The sequence below is a fragment of the Cydia amplana genome, chromosome 23, assembly GCF_948474715.1.
Source record: "Cydia amplana chromosome 23, ilCydAmpl1.1, whole genome shotgun sequence".
NCBI classification, from domain to species: Eukaryota; Metazoa; Arthropoda; class Insecta; order Lepidoptera; family Tortricidae; genus Cydia; species Cydia amplana.
This window is the reverse complement of record NC_086091.1, coordinates 9,118,641-9,143,390: the sequence shown is the minus strand read 5'-3', so window position 1 is coordinate 9,143,390 and position 24,750 is coordinate 9,118,641. Positions and strand designations below refer to the sequence as shown.

At 43.3% G+C, this 24,750-nt stretch overlaps 1 protein-coding gene across 1 annotated transcript; it reads right to left on the bottom strand.

Moving 5' to 3' along the window:
* Positions 1–1,498: 1,498 nt before the first annotated feature.
* On the bottom strand, positions 1,499–24,424 carry LOC134658665 (ribosomal protein S6 kinase alpha-4-like). The gene is made up of 14 exons (XM_063514318.1): positions 24,350–24,424; positions 24,137–24,300; positions 23,001–23,082; positions 21,617–21,779; positions 21,288–21,400; positions 20,777–20,896; positions 16,837–16,941; positions 15,680–15,847; positions 14,640–14,758; positions 12,008–12,107; positions 10,376–10,478; positions 7,369–7,511; positions 4,390–4,611; positions 1,499–2,212 (listed from the first exon to the last, which is right to left on the bottom strand). Exons 1-14 carry the CDS (start codon positions 24,422–24,424, stop codon positions 1,529–1,531), a joined length of 2,361 nt encoding a protein of 786 aa, XP_063370388.1. The 3' UTR covers positions 1,499–1,528.
* Between the last annotated feature and the right edge of the window lie 326 nt (positions 24,425–24,750).

Below are 24,750 nucleotides of genomic sequence, written 5' to 3'. Positions count from 1 at the left end.
GATTCGATATTTCTGCCTTGAAAATATTTTTAATACACGAATGCTGTCTGTGTAAGGCTAAAGTAAGGACGCTGATCACGAAGAATTTCTTACATCCCGCCTGTTCCTATCTCTATCGGACGCGCATAATTATATTGCTATCCCGTTCGCACAGTAGCATGGACCGGTATCAGTCCGCGTAATTATGCGTGTTAAGATCGGTTTTCCTAGGATAAAGATCGGTTTTCCTAGGATAGCGGTGCCGTCATATAGAGGCCGTCTCCATACTAGGGAGTGCCCCCGGTACTGGTTTTCTATACAAATACTACTACAAATACAAATATTCTACTCAGCACGGAAAACTCTGTTGATGACTCTGGATACAGGCATTATCAGTTATTTCAACTGCCTGCCTGCTTTATAAATAATAATAATAATAATAAATACAGTACCGGAACCGGGAATTCCCGGTTCTCGCCATACAAATTCAGTACCGAGAGCATTCCCTACTCCATACTAAATAATACGGCTAAATATAGATGTAGTATTTGTATGGAGACGGCCGCTATATGACGGCACCGCTATCCTAGGAAACCAGAGCATAAGCGGTGCCGTCATATAGCGGCCGTTTCCATACTAAATAATACGGCTAAATATGGATGTCGTAGTATTTGTATGGAGACGGCCGCTATATAACGGCACCGCTTTCGGAGGAAACCAAAGCTTTAGAGAAGGAACAGGCGAGTCAACTTACGAAATTCTTCGTACTTAGCGTCTTTACTTTATCATAACTGTCCACGCGATTCTACGCACTGCTAATATTATTGTTTCATCAGCCAATCGTGGCAGCGGAAAGTTACTAAGGCTACAATTACTATTCCGGCTTATATCCTCAGTTACTTTCAGTTGTAGCTGTACCACGAGTTGACACTTGACGTTTACGTTAGCGACTGCGTAAACTCGATAGCAGTCCATCTGGCTCGCACGGATATAATGGATCTCTCGATACGATACAGTCATTGTTACAGTGCGAAAATCGCGGTCAGTCATACTAGCTTAGCCCTGCTATACTATTGTAGGTCAAACACTAAAAACACTCCAGCTTACCTTGTAAACCTTATATTAATTCGCATAAGGTCTTCAACAGTACAATCGCCATCAGATATATCGGAGCGGCCGAGGTGTTCAAAAATATCTGAACACGCACTCTAAAGATCGGTTTTACTAAATAATACGGCTAAATATGGATGTCGTAGTATTTGTATGGAGACGGCCGCTATATGACGGCACCGCTATCCTAGGAAACCAGAGCATAACTCCTTGAGAGGCGTGTTCAGATATTTGTGGGCACTTTTGCCGTTTTGATGGCGACTGTACAGTCAGCAGCAGAAGTTGCTAAGCGGGCGAGGTGTTCAAAATTACCTCGACACGCTCTTATTCTCCTAACAATAAAGTCGCGTCAAGATCATTTTGAACACCTCGCCCGCTTAGCTGCTGCTGACTGTACAATAGTCTGGAAAGTTTAGCGTGTACCTATAGCATCCAACATTCACCTCCTGTTGGCTCGGGAGCGCGTAGCTCGGACGGTAGTCTTACCTTTACTCGCTTTGGCCTTACGCGTCTTTTTAGTAGAGTTACTTTCCGACGAATCAACTCTCTTGTCCGACTCGAACGAGAAAGCCGGCACGATGGTTTTGACCTGAGAGGGGGACAGACTGACCTCTAGCCGTCTCATTCTGGAGCGTGTCATGCGAACGTTAGTTGGCTGAACGTCTATTTTTAAGGGTGCTAGCTTCTTCCGCCGCGCGACTTTTCTAGTAGCCTCTTTTTCCACGCTATTTTTAGATTGTCTCCCATTCTGTCCTTTTTCCCTAAGCACCGGTTTCGAACTGGCCATCTCATCGTATTTCCGTTTCCTAGTGACCCTTGTGACTGCTTTCTCGTTCTCTATAGATTCTTTAGGTCTGCTAGGGCTTGGTTTTTCCTTAGGTTTTTCCTTGCTACGCAGCGTCCTAGTATTTGTTGTTTCTTTAGGTTTAGGTTCGGGTTTGTCTACTTTTCTACGTTTCCTGGGTACTGGGGAGGTGGACTCCTTGGCTTTCTTGGCGCGACTAGTTTTGGGGAAAGCGACTTCTGTGCCGTCGAGACCTTGGCTGCTCTCGATATAGATGTAATCGTCTAGTTTTGATCGGGATTTGGAGTATGTTTTTTCTACGGGTTTGACGCTCGGTACCTGGAAAAGAAAAGAAACAGTTAAATATAATAAGGAAGATTATAATTAAAGTAAACTGTAGCAATGACGTACAAAAATAGGGGTCATAGTATGTACTTTAAAAATTCAATTATTGTTTACTTGTTTAGTCCCTTGAACGAATTCTATAAAAGGCATATTACAGAACTAATGAATATACAGGAATACATGAAGTGTCATTTAAGTTTCGGAAAAATAACGGTCACCATTCGCCTCTCTTTAGGTTTCATTCGTTACAGCTGTCCTAATTACTGAGCTGTAACGAATGAAACCTAAAGAGAGGCTAATGAAACGAATGACGAATTAAAGACGATTACACGCAAGTAAAAAGTAAGATTTTTTTAATTAAAAGTGCACTATAAATGTAATGTCCGTACACAACGTGTCGTGTGCGTGGCCTAAAGGTAAACGGTGAAATATCTCCAACGTGTTAGCTTTGATCAGGGCTCTCCAAATAATGGCCCTCTGGTAAAAAAGTTTGGAGACCTCTGGCTTTGATCAACTTCACCATAGAAAAATAAGTAAGACAAGAGTGCTCACTCCATACATCAGTTCAGACTATTAATTTCAGTGTCTACATCTAGCATCGAGTAGCGGAACTATCAGTACTGCTACTTGACAATAGATGTAGCACCGACCGGAAAGTCTTATCTCAACAGCATAAGACTTTCCGGTCGGTGCTACATCTATTGTCAAGTAGCAGTACTGATAGTTCCGCTACTCGATGCTAGATGCTAATAGTCTTTTTGGTACTAAAACTGATGTATGGAGTGAGCACTCTATGTATTTTTTTCTCTATGACTTCACATAGTTCTCTATGGAGGTATTGTCTCTGCTCTTTAGTGTTTATGGTGTGCATCAACTATTGACTGTATTCTGTAAACAACTGAACCTACCTCATCTGTATCCTCATTACTGCCTTCTTCAGCCACCGGCATATCCAAAGTGTTAGCTTTGATCAGCTCCACATCTCTATGGAGGTGTTGTCTCTGCTCTTGATGGTGTATATTAACTATTGACTATATTCTGTAAACAATTTAACCTACCTCATCTGTATCCTCATTATTGTCTTCCTCTACCACCGGCGTATCCAAAGTGTTAGCTTTGATCAACTCCACATCTCTATGGAGGTGTTGTCTCTGCTCTTTAGTGTTGATAGTGTGCATCAACTATTACTATTGACTGTATTATGTAAATAATTGAACCTACCTCATCGGTATCCTCATGATTGCCTTCCTCTGCCACCGGCGTATCCAAAGTGTTAGCTTTGATCAGCTCCACATCTCTATGGAGGTGTTGTCTCTGCTCCTAAGGTGTGCATTAACTATTGACTCAATTCTGTAAACAACTGAACCTACCTCATCTGTATCCTCATTACTGCCTTCCTCCGCCACGGGCGTATCCAAAGCGTTAGCTTTGATCAGCTCCACATCTCTATGGAGGTGTAGTCTCTGCTCTTTAGTGTTGATGGTGTGCATCAACTATTACTATTGACTGTATTATGTAAATAATTGAACCTACCTCATCGGTATCCTCATGATTGCCTTCCTCTGCCACCGGCGTATCCAAAGTGTTAGCTTTGATCAGCTCCACATCTCTATGGAGGTGTTGTCTCTGCTCTTTAGTGTTGATGGTGTGCATCAACTATTACTATTGACTATATTCTGTAAACAACTGAACCTACCTCATCTGTATCCTCATTACTGCCTTCCTCCGCCACGGGCGTATCCAAAGTGTTAGCTTTGGTCAGCTCCACATTTCTATGGAGGTGTAGTCTCTGCTCTTTAGTGTTGATGGTGTGCATCAACTATTACTATTGACTCTATTATGTATACAACTGAACGTACCTCATCTGTATCCTCATTATTGCCTTCCTCTGCCACGGGCGTATCCAAAGTGTTAGCTTTGATCAGCTCCACATTTCTATGGAGGTGTAGTCTCTGCTCTTTAGTGTTGTTGGTGTGCATCAACTATTACTATTGACTCTATTATGTATACAACTGAACGTACCTCATCTGTATCCTCATATTGCCTTCTTCAACCACCGGCGTATCCAAAGTGTTAGCTTTGATCAGCTCCACATTTCTATGGAGGTGTTGTCTCTGCTCTTGATAGTGTGCATTAACTATCGATTCCATTCTTAAAACAAATGAACCTACCTCATCTGTATCCTCATTACTGCCTTCCTCCGCCACGGGCGTATCCAGAGTGTTAGCTTTGATCAGTTCCACATCATTTTCAATGGAGGTGTTGTCTCTGCTCTTGATCGTGTTGATGGTGTGTATCAACTCGGACTCGGGGGCGTCGCTGGCGGCCGTCTCGGAGGACGATCGTTGCTTGTTCTTGCTTCGGCGTTTGTACAGTTCGGCTTTGGTCATGTCCTGGGAAATACGAAATATAACAAGTTAATTTTTTTTTAAACACACCTTAAAAAAAATATTAATTCTACACTTAACCTAAAATAACCCCCCTGTATCATACCTGTTCTGTACAAGTTAATACATATTAGAACAAATTAAATTATTTTTAGAAAATATTTTAATTTGTTGTTATTTCAAGTAGAAACACTACTATATAAATTATAAACTGAAATAAATGTCATATACTAAGAAAAAGTGACCCAAGCCTCCAGTCTCCGCCAGGGGGCGCCATAAGCCTTCAGTATGAAGTGCATATACTTGGAAAATTCGACCTATGCTGCTGTGGCCCGGTGGCCGAGTGGGAACAGGCACCTGCCGCGATATCAGAGGACGCTGGTTCGATTCCAGCCTGGGGCACTGGAGGCTTGGGTCACTTTTTCTTAGTATATGACATTTATTTCAGTTTATTACAAGTTAGTTTGTGGAAAAAATTGTGAAAACTTTAATTCCTTATAGGTTTCGATTTGTATTTTAATCTTGATATTGTTATATATACACGCTGTAGGTTCACGGGCTTCACGGCATCGTAACAAAAACGTGATGAATTTCTTTTCTAACTTTTCGTTTCAGGAATCGAGTGTTGTAGATTGCAGAAATGAAGTATTCATAACAGTTTTGAACGATTCACGGTTAGTTTCACTGGACTTAAATCGACCGCATAGACTAGGAATCCTCTAGACGGAGTTTAGAGCAATTATTTCATGAAACCGATGTTGCCAAAAATACGGGGGTGCGGGGGACGAGGTGAGCGAGTCCCGTGCCGTGATTGGTCCGTTCAAAGACACGGACCAATCACGGCACGGGATTCTGACACTTTGACTCGAAGATGGAATAAAACTACCGTATATAGTGGCAGAGGGGGTAGCGTTACTATGCTCAGTCTAGAGGATGTCTTGTCTGTGATCGACCGGCACGCGACGCGCACGAATGAGTGTAGACCGAGCGCGGTCTACACAACTTTGACACCCACCAACTATCTTCAGTTACACGTGAACAAGATGCATGTAACCGCGTCGGAATATCGGGAGCTCGAAAACAATACAAAAGGTAATCACGGTGCATATCCCGCTCGATATAAGTCTAATGAAATATTAATGTTTTAGGAGAGAGTAATGCAAGAGGAAGGCTGCTCTTCCATCCGTTAGTGTAAGGCCTGAGTGGACGCTCGAGTTGGGCGTGCAGCGGGGCGGGGCGTGCGGCGTGCATGTTAAGCCGGCCACACACACTAGGTTATAACCGATGGTTATGCCTGCACAGTTTACTTGTGCAGGCATAACTGAACGTGTGTATGACATGACTCCTTGCCTGCGCAAGCAAACTCCTTGCCTGCGCAAGCCAAATTGAAAATATCAAAATTTATATTTTTTGCCTGTCGGTTGTGCTTGCGCACTCCGCTTGCGCAGGCATAACTGAACGTGTGTGGCTGGCAGGCTTGATAGGCTTCAGTTATCCAGTGACTCGATAGGTCGCAAGTGGCTGTGCAACAATGTCGTCTCGCAAACGAAATGCAATTGTAGAGGATTTTTAGTAGATTTTTAGGGTTCCGTAACCAAAGGGTAAAACGGGACCCTATTACTAAGACTCCACTGTCCGTCCGTCCATCTGTCACTAGGCTGTATCTCATGAACTATGCTAGTTAGACTGTTAAAATGTTCACAGATGATCTATTTCTGTTACCTCTAGTACAACAAATGGACTCCCATGATTTTTTTTCCGTTTTTATATGTAGATAATGGTACGGTACCCTTCGTGCGCGAGTCCCACTCGCACTTGGCCAGTTTTATTATTTTTTAAGTGTGGAGTGGATTCATGGTTTGTATGCGTGTATGGCTGACGAAATATAAACCTAATAGCGCTATTGCGTCGACGTCAACGACCGCTACCGGTGCCATGATGGTTTGAACTGAGAGTTTGTGCAGGTTTGTCGTTACGTGTGTGTGCCCTATGGAACTCGGTCGTGCCTGTTGGTTTTGCTTGCACAAGCAAAACCAACACGCAAAACCTAGTGTGTGTGGCCAGCTTTAAACAAATGCGCACGTATAGGAGCGGCCTTAGTGCACGCTGCTCACGTCACGCGTGAGCCCACAGCCACGCTGCACGCCGCGCCGAGCGAGCGTCCACTCAGGCCTTACACTTAGTGACCTAACTCTCAGGTGTGTTGGTTTTTGGAGCAGGTTCCGTACAAAGTTGGTCATAGTCCTTTGAGGATGGTATGTTGTATAGGCTTGGGTATATATAGCTGGTCAAGCAAATCTTGTCAGTAAAAAAAAAGGCGTGAAATTAAAATTTTCTATGGGACGATATCCCTCCGCGCCTACATTTTCAAATTCCCCGCCTTTTTTAGGGTTCCGTACCCAAAGGGTAAAAACGGGACCCTATTACTAAGACTCCGCTGTCCGTCCGTCCGTCTGTCACCAGGCTGTATCTCACGAACCGTAATAGCTAGACAGTTGAAATTTTCACAGATGATGTATTTCTGTTGCCGCTATAACAACAAATACTAAAAACAGAATAAAATAAAGATTTGAGTGGGGCTCCCATACAACAAACGTGATTTTTGACCGAAGTTAAGCAACGTCGCAGTACTTGGATGGGTGACCGTTTTTTGCTTGCTTTGCTCTATTTTTTGTTGATGGTGCGGAACCCTCCGTGCGCGAGTCCAACTCGCACTTGGCCGGTTTTTCTGCTGACAAGATCTGCTTGACCAAGTATACTCACGGCGAGTTTGAAGCTGCCCTGGTCTGTGTGCACGCCGAGCGCGGTCAGGACATCCTCAGGCAACGGGCGGCGCGCGGGCTCGCGAGTAAGTAAGGAGGCGACCAGGCGCTTGCTGTCGCTCGACACGGCCTCCCATACCGGACCTGGAATAGGGATGATGACACATGTTGAATTGTATAACAAAATCTAGTAAAATAGATAGCAATTGAGCAATTTATCACAATATATATTTTTTTTTAATAGCCTATTTTGTGTCCGGAGGTCGCGGGTTCGAACCCTGGCTCGTACCAATGAGTTTTTCGGAACTTATGTACGAAATATCATTTGATATTTACCAGTCGCTTTTCGGTGAAGGAAAACATCGTGAGGAAACCGGACTAATCCCAATACGGGTCTAGTTTACCCTCTGGGTTGGAAGGTCAGATGGCAGTCGCTTTCGTAAAAACTAGTGCCCACGCCAATTACTGGGATTAGTTGCCAAGCGGACCCCAGGCTCCCATGAGCCGTGGCAAAATGCCGGGACAACGCGAGGAAGATGATGATGATGAGCCTATTTTGTGTCCCACTGCTGGGCAAAGGCCTCCCCTGTCTTTCGCCACTCGTCACGGCTTTGTGCATGTTCCCGCCAGTCACCACAGAATGAGGCCAGGTCGTTTCGCCATCTCATTTTTGGTCTGCCTCTGCCTCGGGTGATCTGTGGTGCCCAGTCGGTCGCTATTTTGGCCCATCTGTCCGGGTGCATCCGACAGATATGTCCCGCCCAATCCCACTTGAGCTTGGCGGCCTTCACACCCACATCTGCGATACCAGTTTTGGAGCGCAGCTCTGTGTTCCTTATCCCATCGGTTCACAATAATGTGGATATTAAAATAAAATACGGAAATATTACAAAAATACAGGACCTGAAAGTTTCAAAATTTAAGTTTTTCTTAACTTACAAAAACGATAAAAGTAAGGGTACCATTCGATTCCTTACATTTTATCCAAAAAAATATTGTATAGCAACTATATACATAAACGCAATATTTCACGGACAAAAACGCAATTTTCTATTTCAAACGCTGTTTGGTCCATACTACAAGATGGGCTCCCAGAGACCTTGACGTCACGTTCCCTTATCGTTTTATTAAGGGCGTTTCGCGAGTGAAGTGCGACTGTCGGCCTTTGACTACAATTTCTGACTTTTGTTTTACTTTAATGCAATGGGTCCCATATAGACATTTGATCCTAAAAACAAACCCGATCGATTGATACCATATATGAAAATTAGTCATGTAGCCTATTCAATAGAATAGAATAGAAATCATTTATTCAGACAACACATCAACACAAATAAGACATAGCAAATACAAGGCAAAGATAAACAAAGCTGAAAATAGAGACGTGAAGCCGAAATTGTCTGCACTCAGCAATGCAGCTGGCACGACTAGCGTAGCCAACGGCGCTGGTTTTCTAATCATGGTTTGGTTGGAAATCAGCGTTCATTATACTATTCATTGTTACAAGGGTGAATCATCTTTTTCTTGTCACTCGTTGCCATGGTTACGTTCTCCTGAGTAACTCTTTAAAACTTGATTTTTGTGGGTAGGTTGTGATTATTATGAATATGCATGTGGGTATGTACTAGATATACACCAGTTGGCCTTGATCCGAGCACGTAGTTTTATTGACGCATCCCTATACCTTAACAATTTTTAGGCATTTAAATTCACCAAACACGCTTTTTTTGTGATACTTATAAACCCTTTCCACAGAGGGTCGTCTACTAAGCGTGTCAGAAGGTGGTGTACAATGTCTTCTAACAAACTATGCTACTATTATCTCTTGGCTGACGGAACAGAATAACAACAAGAAATAGTTGATACACCCACAAGCTTAAACAGTTAGTGAGCTCAAATAATTAAATATAACCATTTGGGCAATAAAGATAACTTAAAATTCAGAAAAAAAAATACAATAAAGTCAAACAGTAGCATTAAAATTGTGAGTCCATTTATATTCGTTCCCTGAATATAATGGATCATAATATAATGGAAAAAATCATCAACTGACGTTGAAATGTTTCTACAGCTATTTCAGTTTGTAATTCGGCGGATAGACGTTCGTATTGTAATAAGAAAATAAATTCTTAATAAAAAAATTATTTGCTTTGCTTAGTCCTAGAATATATTTTATGCTATTCGTGCACTCTGTAAATAATGTATATGTCATAATGTTTGTTTGTATTTCTCTATGTAAGTGAATGTAATATTCTTTTGGAGAAATAAATTCTTAAACCATAAACCGTAAGTCGGGCCGGGCCTATCATGAGTTTTTACATGAAAGTGCCATGTGACGTGGCTCTGTTCGCAGTTTTCCTGTTGACCATCCACATCATGACGTTTCGACGTGGAAAAGATTTTTCTAAAGGACATCAGAACTTAAGCCTTTATAAGGCAAAAGGAATATTTCCCACCTGATTTTGAACTTTATTTCAAAAAGATATTGTTCAATTTTGCATAATTTTTAACACCCTTATGACTTATAAAGTATTAATACTCGTATTAGGGATGTACCGACTAGTCGGGAAAACCGACTATTCGGCCTCATTTGTAGTCGGCGATTAGTCGGCACTTTATAAGTGACAGAAAAATAGGGCAAAAAGAAATAAACAGCACATATTTTCATAAGCTTTTTACCTATTTTACCCAAATTTTTATGTATGGTGCTTACGAAAACTTCTGTTCGAAATTATTGACCTTGTGGTCGCTTTTTTATGTCCGATTATGCGGTCGCCGTATGAAATATAACCTTAGGATTTTTTTTATTTAATTTTTTAGCGTTACTACATGATAAATAGCGCGACAAAAGGGTAAAACGATTGTTTTTTAGTGCATTTGAACCGAACTTAACCAAACTAATGATCTGGCCGACTAGCCGACTAGTCGGCCGACTAATCGGCTCCGATTAGTCGGCTAGTCGGCCAAATCAATAGTCGGTACATGACTAATTAATATGGAATACTGACCGTCCATAGAGAAGCTGCCTTGTCGGATGCGGTCCATGTACGAAGTGATGGGTTCCTTCTTGGACGCTGGCTGGAAAGGCGCCTTGCCGCACAACATGCAGTACTGGAAGACAATCGTACACAAACATTATGAAATTTATGAAACTATAATATCATTAAGTGTAAGGCCTGAGTGGACGCTCGAGTTGTGCGTGCAGCGGGGCGGGGCGTGCGGCGTGCATGTTAAGCAAATGCGCACGTATAGGAGCGGCCTTAGTGCACGCTGCTCACATCACGCGTGAGCCCACAGCCACGCTGCACGCCCCGCCGAGCGAGCGTCCACTCAGGCCTTACACTTACTCTTTGGAAGGTAGCACACGGCGACTTTTTGCAGCAAATCAGTCATCTTCCTCGCGTTGTCCCGGCATTTTGCCACGGCTCATGGGAGCCTGGGGTCCGCTTGGCAACCAATCCCAGTAATTGGCGTGGTCACTAGTTTTCACGAAAGCGACTGCCATCTGACCGTCCAACCCAGAGGGTAAACTAGGCCCGTATTGGGATTAGTCCGGTTTCTTCACGATGTTTCCCTTCACCGAAAAGCGACTGGTAAATATCAAATGATATTTCGTACATAAGTTCCGACAAACTCATTGGTACGAGCCGGGGTTCGAACCCGCGACCTCCGGATTGCAAGTCGCACGCTCTTACCGCTAGGCCACCAGCGCTTTTTAAGCGCAGCAATTCAGTAGCGAGATATTTTACGAGTGCAACGGTAGGTATATGATATAGGACCAGCGTTAGCATCGCAACTGTATTGATACTGTATAAAATCGTCTTCATTCGTGTGATACCTTAATTTACAGTACCTAATCCGAAAAACGTCCATGGGGACGGGATATGGTGTATGAAACAACAGTCAAAATATGAGCCTTCAAGGTTGTTTTTGAATAGCAAATTTACTTCTAGGAGTTCTGGAACTTAAAGTTGAATCGGGCTGGACGATTCTGTACTTAAAAGAACCTAACCTTGTTATCAACAGTAAACCATCTGTAAAAGTACACGACACGTATTTCGCCTCTACAAAGCATCATCAGGAGCCCTCGATTTCGCGGATTAGCAAAGTAATACATATATTCGTTTCCGTAAAGGAACGCCTGATTGCATTGATTATTGTATTGTACGTGTACTTAGGGCATACTGAAAATTCTTGGACTGGCACCTTTAGAAAAAATAAGTCTTCTCATATATCCCAGTAAGGGCATTTATTTGTGTGATGTGCACAGATATTTGTTCCCGAGTCATGATTGTTTTCTATGTATTTATGTATTTGTATATTATATATATCGTTGTCTGAGTACCCACAACACAAGCTTTCTTGAGCTTACCGTGGGGCTTAGTCAATTTGTGTAATAATGTCCTATAATTTTATTGGACTTAAGTTTCTGTCTTTTTTAATTGGAGCTAGCCATTAAAAAAGACAGAAAAGTTCAATTATCTCGAAAACCACGAAACTTTTACTAGACCTATAAGTGCATTTTCTGGACCAGCCTAAGGTGCTCTGTCGGTGGTTAGAAGGTTATCCACAAATTACCGGGCACCCTGTATATCAGAATCCAGAAACTTTCAGTATGGCCCATAGTAGAGAATACTCACGAAGATGACGCCGAGGCTCCACATGTCGCAGCTGGCGCTGTAGCCCGGCGCGGCGCCCGAGCGCGCGCGCGCCACCACTTCCGGCGCCGCGTACGGCAGGCTGCGGAAACACACATCATCAATATAACTTAAAGTTTAAACAAACATTTAAAAAGAAACTAAGCAATTTTTTAAGCAATTTTTTATGAAACAAAATACAAAGTCAATAATACGTTACATTTTAATTTTATTTTGATTTTCTTTTACTGTACGCTAAGAATATAGAGTTAACCCCTTACTTCATGTCATAAATAAAAAGTATTTGTTTAAAAATGAACTTTAATAGTTGCTATATAGGGCTGCGCATGAGGTAAAGGGTTAAGTAGATACCTAAGTTTAAGTTACCTATCAACTACCTAGCTTGCAAATACATAAAGGAGCCTCGTCTGCCAACAAACCACTCTGTGGTTTGGCAGAAGAATATGTGTAATTAGTTATAAGAAAGATCTCTGAATAAACGTTTTATTTATTATTATTTATTTATTTATATATGTTATACGACTACTGTACACACATCCACCTAGTAAGTTCATTAAAGCTTCTGTTGTGGGTAGTACACGACGATATATGTAACATATATAATAATAATAAAGCTTTTTTATTTGTCCATGCGAAAAATAAATACATTGCAATATGATATAGATAAATAATTAGAATTACGTAACATTCAATAAGTAGTTAATTTAACATAATTAGATTAATTAATATAACAAAATAGTTATAATTGATTAATATTTAAATCTAGATTAATTTTTGAATGGACCCCCTTTGGGTAAAAGCCTCCTCCAAGGTATGCCACTGTACGGCCAGATGTAACATATAGTACTATATAAATATGTACTTATATACATCGATAGGAAACATCCATGTAAACTCGCGGACTGGGACCATGCGGCGCGCGGCGGGTTCAAGTCTATAGGCACCCTTTTAATCGTGCGGCGTGCATCCAGTCCGCAGCCTAACCCAGAAACAAATATCTATAGAACCTAAACACAGAAATAAATGCCCTTCCCAGGATTTAAACCTGGAACCTCTCGCTTCGTATATAGGCAGGCAGGGTCACCACTAAAGATGGGCCGAATATTCGGTATTCCGCATATTTTTCAATGTTCGTATTCGGCCGAATAATTCGGTTCGAACTGCCGAATATTTACCGAATGGACAAATTCTTTTTTAAGGGCGTCCGCTCGCTGGCACGGGTGCACTTTGCGGTCAAGCATGAAACTGTTCCGTTTCTTTTCTTAAACATTCCCGACCGGTCCAGAAGGGGGGAAAGGTCAAAAACGCGTGGAGTGCAGATCGCAGACCTTGTTTTCAGCGTTTTAGGCATTTTTAGTCCAACCGAACGTTCGTATTCGGTCCATCTCTAGTCACTCCCGACTACGACTAGGCCAGGAGACCGTCTATAATGTAGAGCAGTAATCACCTGAAGCACGGCGTCATCATGCGCGAGCGCTCCTCGCACTCGGGCGTGCGGCGCGCGAACCCGAAGTCCACCACCTTCCCTTGGCCTCGTGCAGCCATCTCTAGTCACTACTGACTACGACTAGGCCAGGAGGCCGTTTGTAATGTACTCGTAGAGCAGTAATCACCTGAAGCACGGCGTCATCATGCGCGAGCGCTCCTCGCACTCGGGCGTGCGGCGCGCGAACCCGAAGTCCACCACCTTCCCTTGGCCTCGTGCAGCCATCTCTAGTCACTACTGACTACGACTAGGCCAGGAGGCCGTTTGTAATGTACTCGTAGAGCAGTAATCACCTGAAGCACGGCGTCATCATGCGCGAGCGCTCCTCGCACTCGGGCGTGCGGCGCGCGAACCCGAAGTCCACCACCTTCACTTTGGCCTCGTGCAGCCATCTCTAGTCACTACTGACTACGACTAGGCCGGGAGGCCGTTTGTAATGTACTCGTAGAGCAGTAATCACCTGAAGCACGGCGTCATCATGCGCGAGCGCTCCTCGCACTCGGGCGTGCGGCGCGCGAACCCGAAGTCCACCACCTTCACTTTGGCCTCGTGCAGCCATCTCTAGTCACTACTGACTACGACTAGGCCAGGAGGCCGTTTGTTATGTACTCGTAGAGCAGTAATCACCTGAAGCACGGCGTCATCATGCGCGAGCGCTCCTCGCACTCGGGCGTGCGGCGCGCGAACCCGAAGTCCACCACCTTCACTTTGGCCTCGTGCAGCCATCTCTAGTCACTACTGACTACGACTAGGCCGGGAGGCCGTTTGTAATGTACTCGTAGAGCAGTAATCACCTGAAGCACGGCGTCATCATGCGCGAGCGCTCCTCGCACTCGGGCGTGCGCCGCGCGAACCCAAAGTCCACCACCTTCACTTTGGCCTCGTGCAGCCATCTCTAGTCACTACTGACTACGACTAGGCCAGGAGGCCGTTTGTTATGTACTCGTAGAGCAGTAATCACCTGAAGCACGGCGTCATCATGCGCGAGCGCTCCTCGCACTCGGGCGTGCGGCGCGCGAACCCGAAGTCCACCACCTTCACTTTGGCCTCGTGCAGCCATCTCTAGTCACTACTGACTACGACTAGGCCGGGAGGCCGTTTGTAATGTACTCGTAGAGCAGTAATCACCTGAAGCACGGCGTCATCATGCGCGAGCGCTCCTCGCACTCGGGCGTGCGGCGCGCGAACCCGAAGTCCACCACCTTCACCTTGGCCTCGTGCAGCCGACACGTCGTCAGCATTATATTCTGGAAAGATTCACAAATTATTATTAAATTGTACAACGGGACTTAATCGCGTATCTAAGTTTTAAGATTAGGTTCTTAGATACGCGATTTAGTCCCGTTATACAATTTAAAAATGTGTAAAAATCGTGAATGTTTAAATCAGGATTAACAAATTTATTCATAAATCCATACATCTTAGAGTTTTCGCTACAGCATCCTCTAGTATGAAAGGCCGGAGTCCGCTTTAAGGTGCAGTGGATTCAGCCAAGTTGTTGAAATATCGTAGCGCTTTTACAGAACAAGTTTTTAGGGTTCCGTATCTAAAGATTAAAACGGGACCCTATTACTAGGACTCCGCTGTCCCTTTGTCTGTCACCAGATTCACCAGGCTGTATCTCATGAACCGTGGTAGCTAGGCAGTTGAAATTTTAACAGATGATGTATATTATAAGTTATAATATAACAACAAATACTAAAAATAGAATATAATCAATGTTTAAGTGGGGCTCCCATGCAACAAACGTGATTTTTTTGCCGTTTTTTGCGTAATGGTACGGAACCCTTCGTGCGCAAGTCCTACTTGCACTTGGCCGGTTTTTTTCTCAGACCTTTCTAACGGAACGGAACGGTAAAGATCGGTTTTCCTCGGATAGCGGTGCCGTCATATAGCGGCCGTCTCTATATTAAATAATACGGCTAAATATGGATGTCGTAGTCGTAGTATTTGTATGGAGACGGCCGCTATATGACGGCACCGCTTTCGGAGGAAACCAAAGCTTAACGGAAGCGAAAGAGTATGTCAGGATCGTAGCAAATGGAAATCCGTGGTCTCTGCCTACCCCTCCGGGAAATAGGTGATTATATGTATGTATGTATGTATGTATGTATATTTACCTTTCTATCATATCATATCAATAACTCTTTGGTGTATAGTATAGTTACCTCTGGTTTAAGGTCGCGGTGCACAGCCCGCCGCCGCTGCATGTGTCGGACTGCGCAGGCTAGTTGCGCTAACAGTCGTCGCGCCACTCGCTCGCCAATGCCGCTCGGGCCGATATGGGCGAGCAGTTCCCCGCCCGTGGCTAGCTCGGTTACTATGTACGTGAATGCCTGTGGGACACAATTATTCCAGTTAACATTTTGATCAATATTCTGGTTAAAGACATTTATTTACTCAAAAGAAACGTTACATTTCACTTAATGAGTAGGTAGTTTACAATGTAAACAAGTAGAAGTTATGACGATTTGTGAGCGTCTACATAACTACATAAATATGGGTGTAGCAGTAAAAACAATATATCAAAACGAAGTAACTAGAACTTATAAGTAAGTGAGAGTTTGTTAAGTACATATATTCATATTATTTATTTATTTACTTATTTACTAACAATATTACTGATTGGTGGCCTAGCGGTAAGAGCGTGCGACTTGCAATCCGGAGGTCGCGGGTTCAAACCCCGGCTTGTACCAATGAGTATTTCGGAACTTAAGTACGAAATATCATTTGATATTTATCAGTCGCTTTTCGGTGTAGGAAAATATCGTGAGGAAACCGGACTAATCCCAATAAGGGGCTAGTTTAGCCTTCTGGGTTGGAAGGTCTGATAGCAGTCGCTTTCGTAAAAAATAGTGCCCACGCCATTTCCTGGGATTAGTTGCCAAGCGGACCCCAGGCTCCTATGAGCCGAGGCAAAATGCCGGGACAACGCAAGGAAGACGCGACGATACTGATTTTAAATAACTCTTTAGGTAGTTTTCCAACTCACCCCGACTTACTGGTTGAACACTGAATGATTGATCGATAAAATATATGTATTTTCCAATTACTCCAATAGGGGAAAAGTCTCAAATCATGACTCTTAACTCGTTGCTTCCCAGGAATGTGATATCGGGTCAGAAATAATGATGTATATTCAATTCTAAATTTCAATCTTCAAGGTATTTTTTACTTTTAGCAAACTTAGAACCCTGAGAGTGATGTTTTTCAAATCGCCAGTGTGATAAGGGTCTGAGAGTTGAGGGGTTATTTCTTGTGTGGTATATCAAAGTCTACCTTTATTTACGATTCAATAGTAATATAGTAAATAGGGTAATCTTACCGAATCCTGTACGACTTCGTGAAGTGTTATGATGTAGGGGCAGTCTTGGCAAGCTTTCAGTAGTTCGATTTCCTGTTTGATGTCTTTCTTCTGTGTTGAGATTATCTGCAACCAGAACAATTGTCAAATTAGAACTCTTAATAGAAAAACAAGCAACAACGGTTGCACTCCGGGAGTGCCGATAGAAGTGAAAACTCACCTCACTATGTTACCGACGCCCGGTAACACGATACATACATTTAGCGGAGGCAGGGCCGGATCTAGGGTGGAGCGAGTGGAGCGGCCGCTCTAGGCGCCGGATGGCAAGGGGGCCGCCAAAATGGCAAAAGAGAAAAAAAAAGTTTTAAAAGACGCGAGTGTTACGAGGGGGGGGGGCTTGAAAACTTCAACGAAGGGCGCCAATACCCGATTTCGCTCCACCCTGATCAAGGGCTCGGACCGGCACTGAGCGGAGGTATTCTATTTATTTATTAATTATATATTATTATCATTCTCAAATAAGATCACACTTTTTCATTGACATGTTTATTTACATACTGCCATGACAACGTCAAATTATTTGAACATAGGTAAAGAGTCTTGAAAAGGAGTCCGCAACATAAATGTCAAATAACATTGAGTTTTTCTTTATTGATTTAAATGCCATTTAAATTATGAGTGGCCACCTTACGGGGCTTACGGTCACGTGATCGCCTTACGCCCCTTACGGTCACGTGATCGCCTTACGATGTCTCGAGTTTATCATTTTTTCCCTACCTCATAAAGTGCCCAGCGCCGCTAAAGAAGTTTTCACTTCAAAAAACTAGAATTATGCTCAAGCTATGGTCAATATAAAATAAATTGTGTAAAAATATAATCCATAATGTCAATAAAATATCCCCCAAGGAAGAAAATCAGGACTACGTTTCTACGTTCTTCGGTTATTTTTGAAAAGATGTGTCCCACTGAGCTTCTTGCTGGTCCCATATTGGGGTACCCTCCTCCAATTTGTTGTTGTCTGTCCTAGGGCACCCCGGAGGTGTATAGGACCTCCACAAGATCCTTTTACGTCTTTCTGTCTTGAGCAACCGTCTTGGCCTCATTCCAGCTCAGTCCTACCTCCTCCAATAGGGATGTTGACACATGTTGAATTTTATAACAAAATCTAGTAAAATAGATAGCAAACGAGCAATTTATCACAATAATGTGGATATTAAAATAAAATATTGAAAAATTACAAAAATACAGGACCTGAAAGTTTCAAAATTTAAGTTTTTTTTAATTTCCAAAAACGATAAAAGTAAGGGTACCATTCGATTCCTTACATTTCACCAAAAAAAATATTGTACAGCAACTATATACATAAACGCAATATTTCACCGACAAAAACGCAATTTTCTTGTTTTGTCCATACTACAACGTGGGCGATGACGTCACGGCCTCTGGCCGTTTTGTATAGGGCGTTTCGCGAGTGAAGTGCGACTGTCGGCCTTTGACTACAATTTCTGACTTTTGTGTTACTTTAATGCAATGGGTCCCATATAGACATTTGATCCTAAAAACAAACCCGATCGATTGATACCATAAAAAAAAATTAGTCATGTAGCCTATTGGCTACTTTCCTACTAGTCAGATTAGCTTCTTTTTTAGAACTGTCAAAACGATTTGCTAATATGGAATTTATATGAAAACGTGTGTAGTGACGTCACGGTCAACTCACCTACTTTTTATATTTCCATCCGATTTATTGAATAGAAATTGTGTTTAAAAATAACTGCTATCTATGTTTTTCTGATAATTATCTGGTGCTTTGTTTCGTGCACGGTGTGAAATAATTTATTTTAAGTAGAGGAAAGTACCCAATTTAGGAGTTATTTAAGTCTTCTCAGACAGAGGTGTAGGGTTAGAGCCGGTCACTGACAATCCAACCTCTAGACTGAGCTTAGGCCAATTCTTTCATGAAATCGATGCTGCCAAAAATAAGGGGGTGCGGGGGGACGAGGTGAGCGAATCCCGTGCCGTGATTGGTCCGTTCAAAGACACGGACCAATCACGGCACGGGATTGACTCGAAGATGGAGTAACGCTACCGTATGTGTGGCAGAGGGGGTAGCGCGACTATGCTATGTCTAGAGGTTGGATTGTCTGTGGAGCCGGTGTAGCTATTTGACGTTCATAAGCGCATTGTAATACGAGGGGCGGCTGAAAAGTTCGCGGCCTTAGAAAAAAAATGAAAGAGGGTATTAAAATAAATGTTTTTATTTTTCAATATAGTCCCCATGGAGTGATAAGCACTTTTCGCTTCGAGCAAACAATGCTTTAATACCGCCGAAAAAATAATCTTTTTCCTTCGCTTCAAAATGGCTCTCTACCGCAGCCTTGATCTGATTGTCATCGGCAAACCGGCGACCACGTAAGTCTTTTCAAATTTGAAAAAAGGAAATAATCGCTCGTAGCCAGGTCTGGACTTTAGGGTGGATGATTGATTTCTCCAAAACCAGTGTCTTTTAGTGCCTGCCTAGTAACACGGGAAGTGTGAACTGGTGCGTTGTCCTGTAAAAACAACACTCCATGGCTAAGTTTCCCACGTCGCTTCTGGACGACTGCGTCACGTGCTTGAATCAATAAATTTGCATAATAATGACCGTTCATTGTGGTCCCTTTTGGCAAATAATCAACTAATAAAACTCCTTCACTGACCCAAAACACGGTCGCCATAAGCTTCGAAGCTGACTTTACCACTTTAAATTTCTTTGGTGCCCTCTCGCCCTTTTTTAACCATTGCATAGACTCTTGTTTTGATTCTGGATCGTATTGGCGAACCCACGTTTCATCTACGGTTACGATTCGGTTGCAAATTTCGTCCAGATTCCCTTCAGCTAGATCCAAAAATTCTTTGGAACTTTTACGTCGCCGTTCTTTGTCAAGCGGTGTCAGCATTTTTGGTACCCAGCGCGCAGTAATTTTTTTCATGTGTAAACGTTCATGTAAAATGTGTCCAACCCTTTCTTTACTAATTTGTAGTTCCTCCGCTATCTGCCAGATTTTAATTCTTCTGTCAGCCAGAACACATTTCTCCACTTTTTCAACATTTTTGTCAGTGACCACCGTGACAGGCCGCCCATGGCGGGGGTCATCTTCACAGCTCTCTCGTCCTTGTTGAAATAAACGAGCCCATTTTTTTATCATAGTGTACGAAGGGCTTAAATGATGGAGAGTATCCGTCATATCATTAAAAATCTCTTTAGGCGATTTTCCTTTTTTTACAAGATGCTTAATAACCGCGCGATGTTCAAATTTGTCAACATTTCCGCATTCAACAGACATTGTTAAGTATATCCGCGCACAGAACGAAAAACGAAATTTTTTTTTTAATGGCGGCAATATTTAAACTGCCAAAGAGGCGGGGGAAAAAGTAGCATAGTTTTTTTTTAAATCTTTCTTTTTTTTCTAGCTTAGGCCGCGAATATTTCAGCCGCCCCTCGTATGCCTACTTTAAATTAAATCTTTATGGAGAAGCGTTGGTCCAGTATCTTCTTAAGTAAATCTGTAAGAAACATGTTTCAAAGGTATTGTGTTCTACAAAAGTAGGTAAAGTCGGCAGCAGAAGATGCTAAGCGGGCGAGGTGTTCTAAATCAGGGATCGGAACCGGTTTTTTGCAAAAACTTAGAAATAACCATATTTTTCGAATTATTTTATACTTGAAATGTAGGATTCAGTTGTGTTTGTAGGTTACGACTTCGTATTATTAGATTGTTCAATTAGAAATGAAGTAATTAGCAAAGAACGAAAAAATACCGTTTCCGTTCCCATACAAAAAATACCGGTATCCGATCCCTGTTCTAAATTACCTTGACACGATCTTATTCTCTTAACAATAAAGTCGCATCAAGATCATTTTGAACACCTCGCCCGCTTAGCAACTTTTGCTGCTGACTGTACAAAAGCAAGCGATAGTTACCTTGACAGCATATTCTTTTCCGGTGTCCCGGTGTATACATTTCCTGCAGACGGAATAGGTCCCGTCGCCTAGCAACGGCGTGCTTAGGTCCACGGCGTATTTCTTGAAGAACGGAGAGTCCTGCAACAAAGACAAACCATGGTTATGGTCATTCCCCCAATTCCCCCAAATAAGAATACACCGAATAGGGTATACATCGGTTGGACGAGTGCAATTTGGTTTTAAGATTTTTAAAGTGCGAGGCCCAGTAAAACATTAAATATAACGGACCCTCGTCCTATCTCAATGGTCCTCACCAGTGTACCTATAAAATGACTTATTACACGGAAAATCGTATTAAGTGTGCGATTTCAGAAAAAACAAAGTAAAGATTCAGAAGACGCCATGTTCGAATCCTGGCAGGGTCGCCATGTGAAGAGTGGCGTTACACACACACACACACTACACGTTTTCGTATCGAGAGGGTTCTACGTACTGTACTTGAATGCTAACAATTAACTTCATTAGCTACCTTGGCAACCCATCCTTTGAGTTTGTCGTGCCTCTGTCCCGTAGCCTGCATCCATATCTGGTCTGATATCACGTTTTCAGAGAACAGGATACTTGGAGCCACGTACGAATATCCTGGAAAAAAAGGATCGATTAAAATAAATACAAAGTATGTGTAAGACACGTCTCCAGTTAATATTATAGTACCTATCTAAAACGTCCAACGCGCTCAGCTCAAGCGTGTCACGGTGTTGAAATTGTGGTCACTGGTAATCGGCGCAGTTGCGCGTGTCTCGTGTCGGACACGGTGTAACTCCTCGCCTCGCTGCTGTCGACACGTCGGACACTCACCGAGGAACAGCTTGTCGCTGTGTTTGGGCGCCTGCGCGGGCGAGTCGGTGGGCGGCATGCGCGTGAACTCGTCCGCGAAGTTGCGCGTGTCCGCGGCGTGCTCGAGCGCGGGCACGAACGGCGCGGGGATATCGCGGCGCGCTACGGCGTCCCAGTCGAGGTTCTAGAGTTAAATAAACAGACGTACATTGAATAATGTATAAAAAAGCATGCGCTAAAATTAATAAGTATGCATTCATTTTAAATATACAAACAGAGCCGAGCCGCATAATACCAATAGAATATGCCCCTAACTGGCCATTGGCATTTGGCAGACAGTTTACTAAAATCACTAACCGAAGGAAGCATTTCGTTTAGTCTTGTGAATAACGCTTGTTTCGAGGCTCAAGGACTCGAACCCTTAAGACTCTCGAGGCTTAACGCCTCGCCTCTAAGGCGGCAAAGACGATTTCTTACATCCATACGCGTAAAATAAATAAATACAATTCTCAAATATAGTCGAGTCTTGAAGACTTACGAGTTTTGTGGGCTCGAGTCTTTAAGCCTAAAAATAAGCGTTATTCACAACACTGATATCGTTGCCTTGCTATGAAACGCTTTCTCAGTACGTGCATTCGCTAGATTATCATTAGACACTTAGAAAACGCTTTTGACTTTGTAGTGACAAATCATTTATTTATTCACAAGAACGGTTTACACCAATTACGGTTTTGTCCCGATTCCTACATCATACCTATCTCGTAAATATGTAGGGTATATGTGTACCTACTTATATCCCCATTGACAATAACACTTGAACGCTCACTGCGGCACTGGGCCAAAAGGATCGATGCAAATGCTTAACTACGTGTTGCACAATTGCCGCAGCGAGCGTATCATGACATTTCAATTTTTCTACGCTTTGGAAACTACACTCAAGATATTGTCCAATAAAATGCCGCCAAACTTTACAGCCAATCCACTCTAGCATCTTTTGAGTGTCGGGGTCTAGTCAGCGCTACGGAAAATGGCTACGCTGCGCAGTTGCGCCAACGTTGCGTCGAGCAGCAGCCATAGGGCTCATTTAGACGGTGCGAGAACTCGCATGCGAGTTTCATTACATTGCGTCATTTGATCGGTCAGCTGAATTGATGTAACCTCAATGATGAATTTGCACGCTTGCATGCAAGCTAGGTACATGATAGACTATAATTATATTGTAACATAACATCCCCATACTGTATCAATGCAAATAAATAATTTCTGATTTCTGATTTCTGGTCCGCAATGTAACTAAAATTGTATACGAGTTCGCGCGCCGTCTAATTGAGCCAATAGACGACGCTCGGAAGACGCTAGTGTGCGGTGGCCCTTGTGGACACGGACCTGATAGCAAAGATCTAACCTGGAAAAATGGATGTCTCTTCAGTTCGTCGGCATCGCCATCTCCGCCTCCGAGGCGCCGCCGCGGGTCTTTCACTAGCAATCTGAAATTATACACGACTGTTTAGACACGAGTTGTTAGTAGCTCGGAAAGTGAAGTAGGTCAATAAGTATGCCAGATGCGGACAATTTCCTCATCATCATACGCTTGCCATCAGTGGCGGATTTGCAGTGTTGACCGCACTAGGCCCCAGGCCCTGTAGTAAGAACAGCCGCCCCTTTCTCTGCACCCAGCATGTAGTTGCCGTCCCTAATATGTGGCCGCCTTATGGGGCCTTAGAGCAAATCCGCCACTGCTTGCCATTATCCTATTCACTTGGGATCGACGCAGCATGTCTTTTTCTTCCATACATCTCCGTCGTCCGTCATCTCGCTATAAACTTGTGTTCGGTTCATATCATCTCTCACACAGTCCATCCACCTTTTCCTCGGTTTCTCTGTTCTCTTACTTCCGAACAGGGATGTTGCGGATGCCGATTTTTTGACATCCGCGGATGCGGATGCGGATTTTTAAAGGCTCAAATCCGCGGATGCGGATGTCAAGATAGTACCATAAAAAACGTCAAATATTACATTTTAGCAATTTTTATTTCAAAAAACCGGCCAAGTGCGAGTCGGACTCGCGTTCCAAGGGTACATTAAGTCCCACTCACGCTTGACTGCTCATTTCTAATAGGTTTTTTTGGTTAATGACTAAATTACCTAGCAGTCTAGCACTTACGCCGATGCTAAGACGTTCCTGTACCGACCTGTTCCACATCCGCATCCGCTTTTTATGCGGATGCGGATGTTGAAAATAATGCGGAAGTTCCGCGGTTGCGGATGCGGATATTCGCAACATCCCTGCTTCCGAAGAAGGAGGAAAAGAAGAGCCTTTTAACATTTTAACCGCCGTAGACTGATATATAAGACATTCAAAATCGGGCTCATTTCGCCGCTGTCTGATAAATAAGACAAAACTCCGTGTAACTTCGTACCCCCAGGCGACACGAGCACGCTCAATGACGTATTCTATGGCGGTTAAAAGCTTAAAGAAAAGGGATGCAGTGTGAGCATTACATAAGTCCAACCACCGACAAATATAATATCAAGACTCACTTTTTAATAAAGTCCTGGACTTCGGGACTGACTTCCGTGGGCACGGGGTAGCTACACCGCACTATGCGTTTGGTGATTTCCTGTTGCGTGTTTTTCTCGCCTTCCACTGTGAACGGTGAAGCCCCCACGAGGAGTACCTTACGTGGGTCCGACCACCGACAAAACTTATATCAAGACTCACTTTTTAATAAAGTCCTGGACTTCGGGACTGACTTCCGTGGGCACGGGGTAGCTACACCGCACTATGCGTTTGGTGATTTCCTGTTGCGTGTTTTTTTCGCCTTCCATGGTGAACGGTGAAGCCCCCACGAGGAGTACCTTACGTGGGTCCGACCACCGACAAAACTTATATCAAGACTCACTTTTTAATAAAGTCCTGGACTTCGGGACTGACTTCCGTGGGCACGGGGTAGCTACACCGCACTATGCGTTTGGTGATTTCCTGGATGCCGTGTGAGGATTACTAAGTCCAACCACCGACAAATCTAACATCGAGACTTACTTTTTAATAAAGTCCTGGACTTCGGGACTGACTTCCGTAGGCACGGGGTAGCTACACCGCACTATGCGTTTGGTGATTTCCTGGATGCCGTGTGAGGATTACTAAGTCCAAC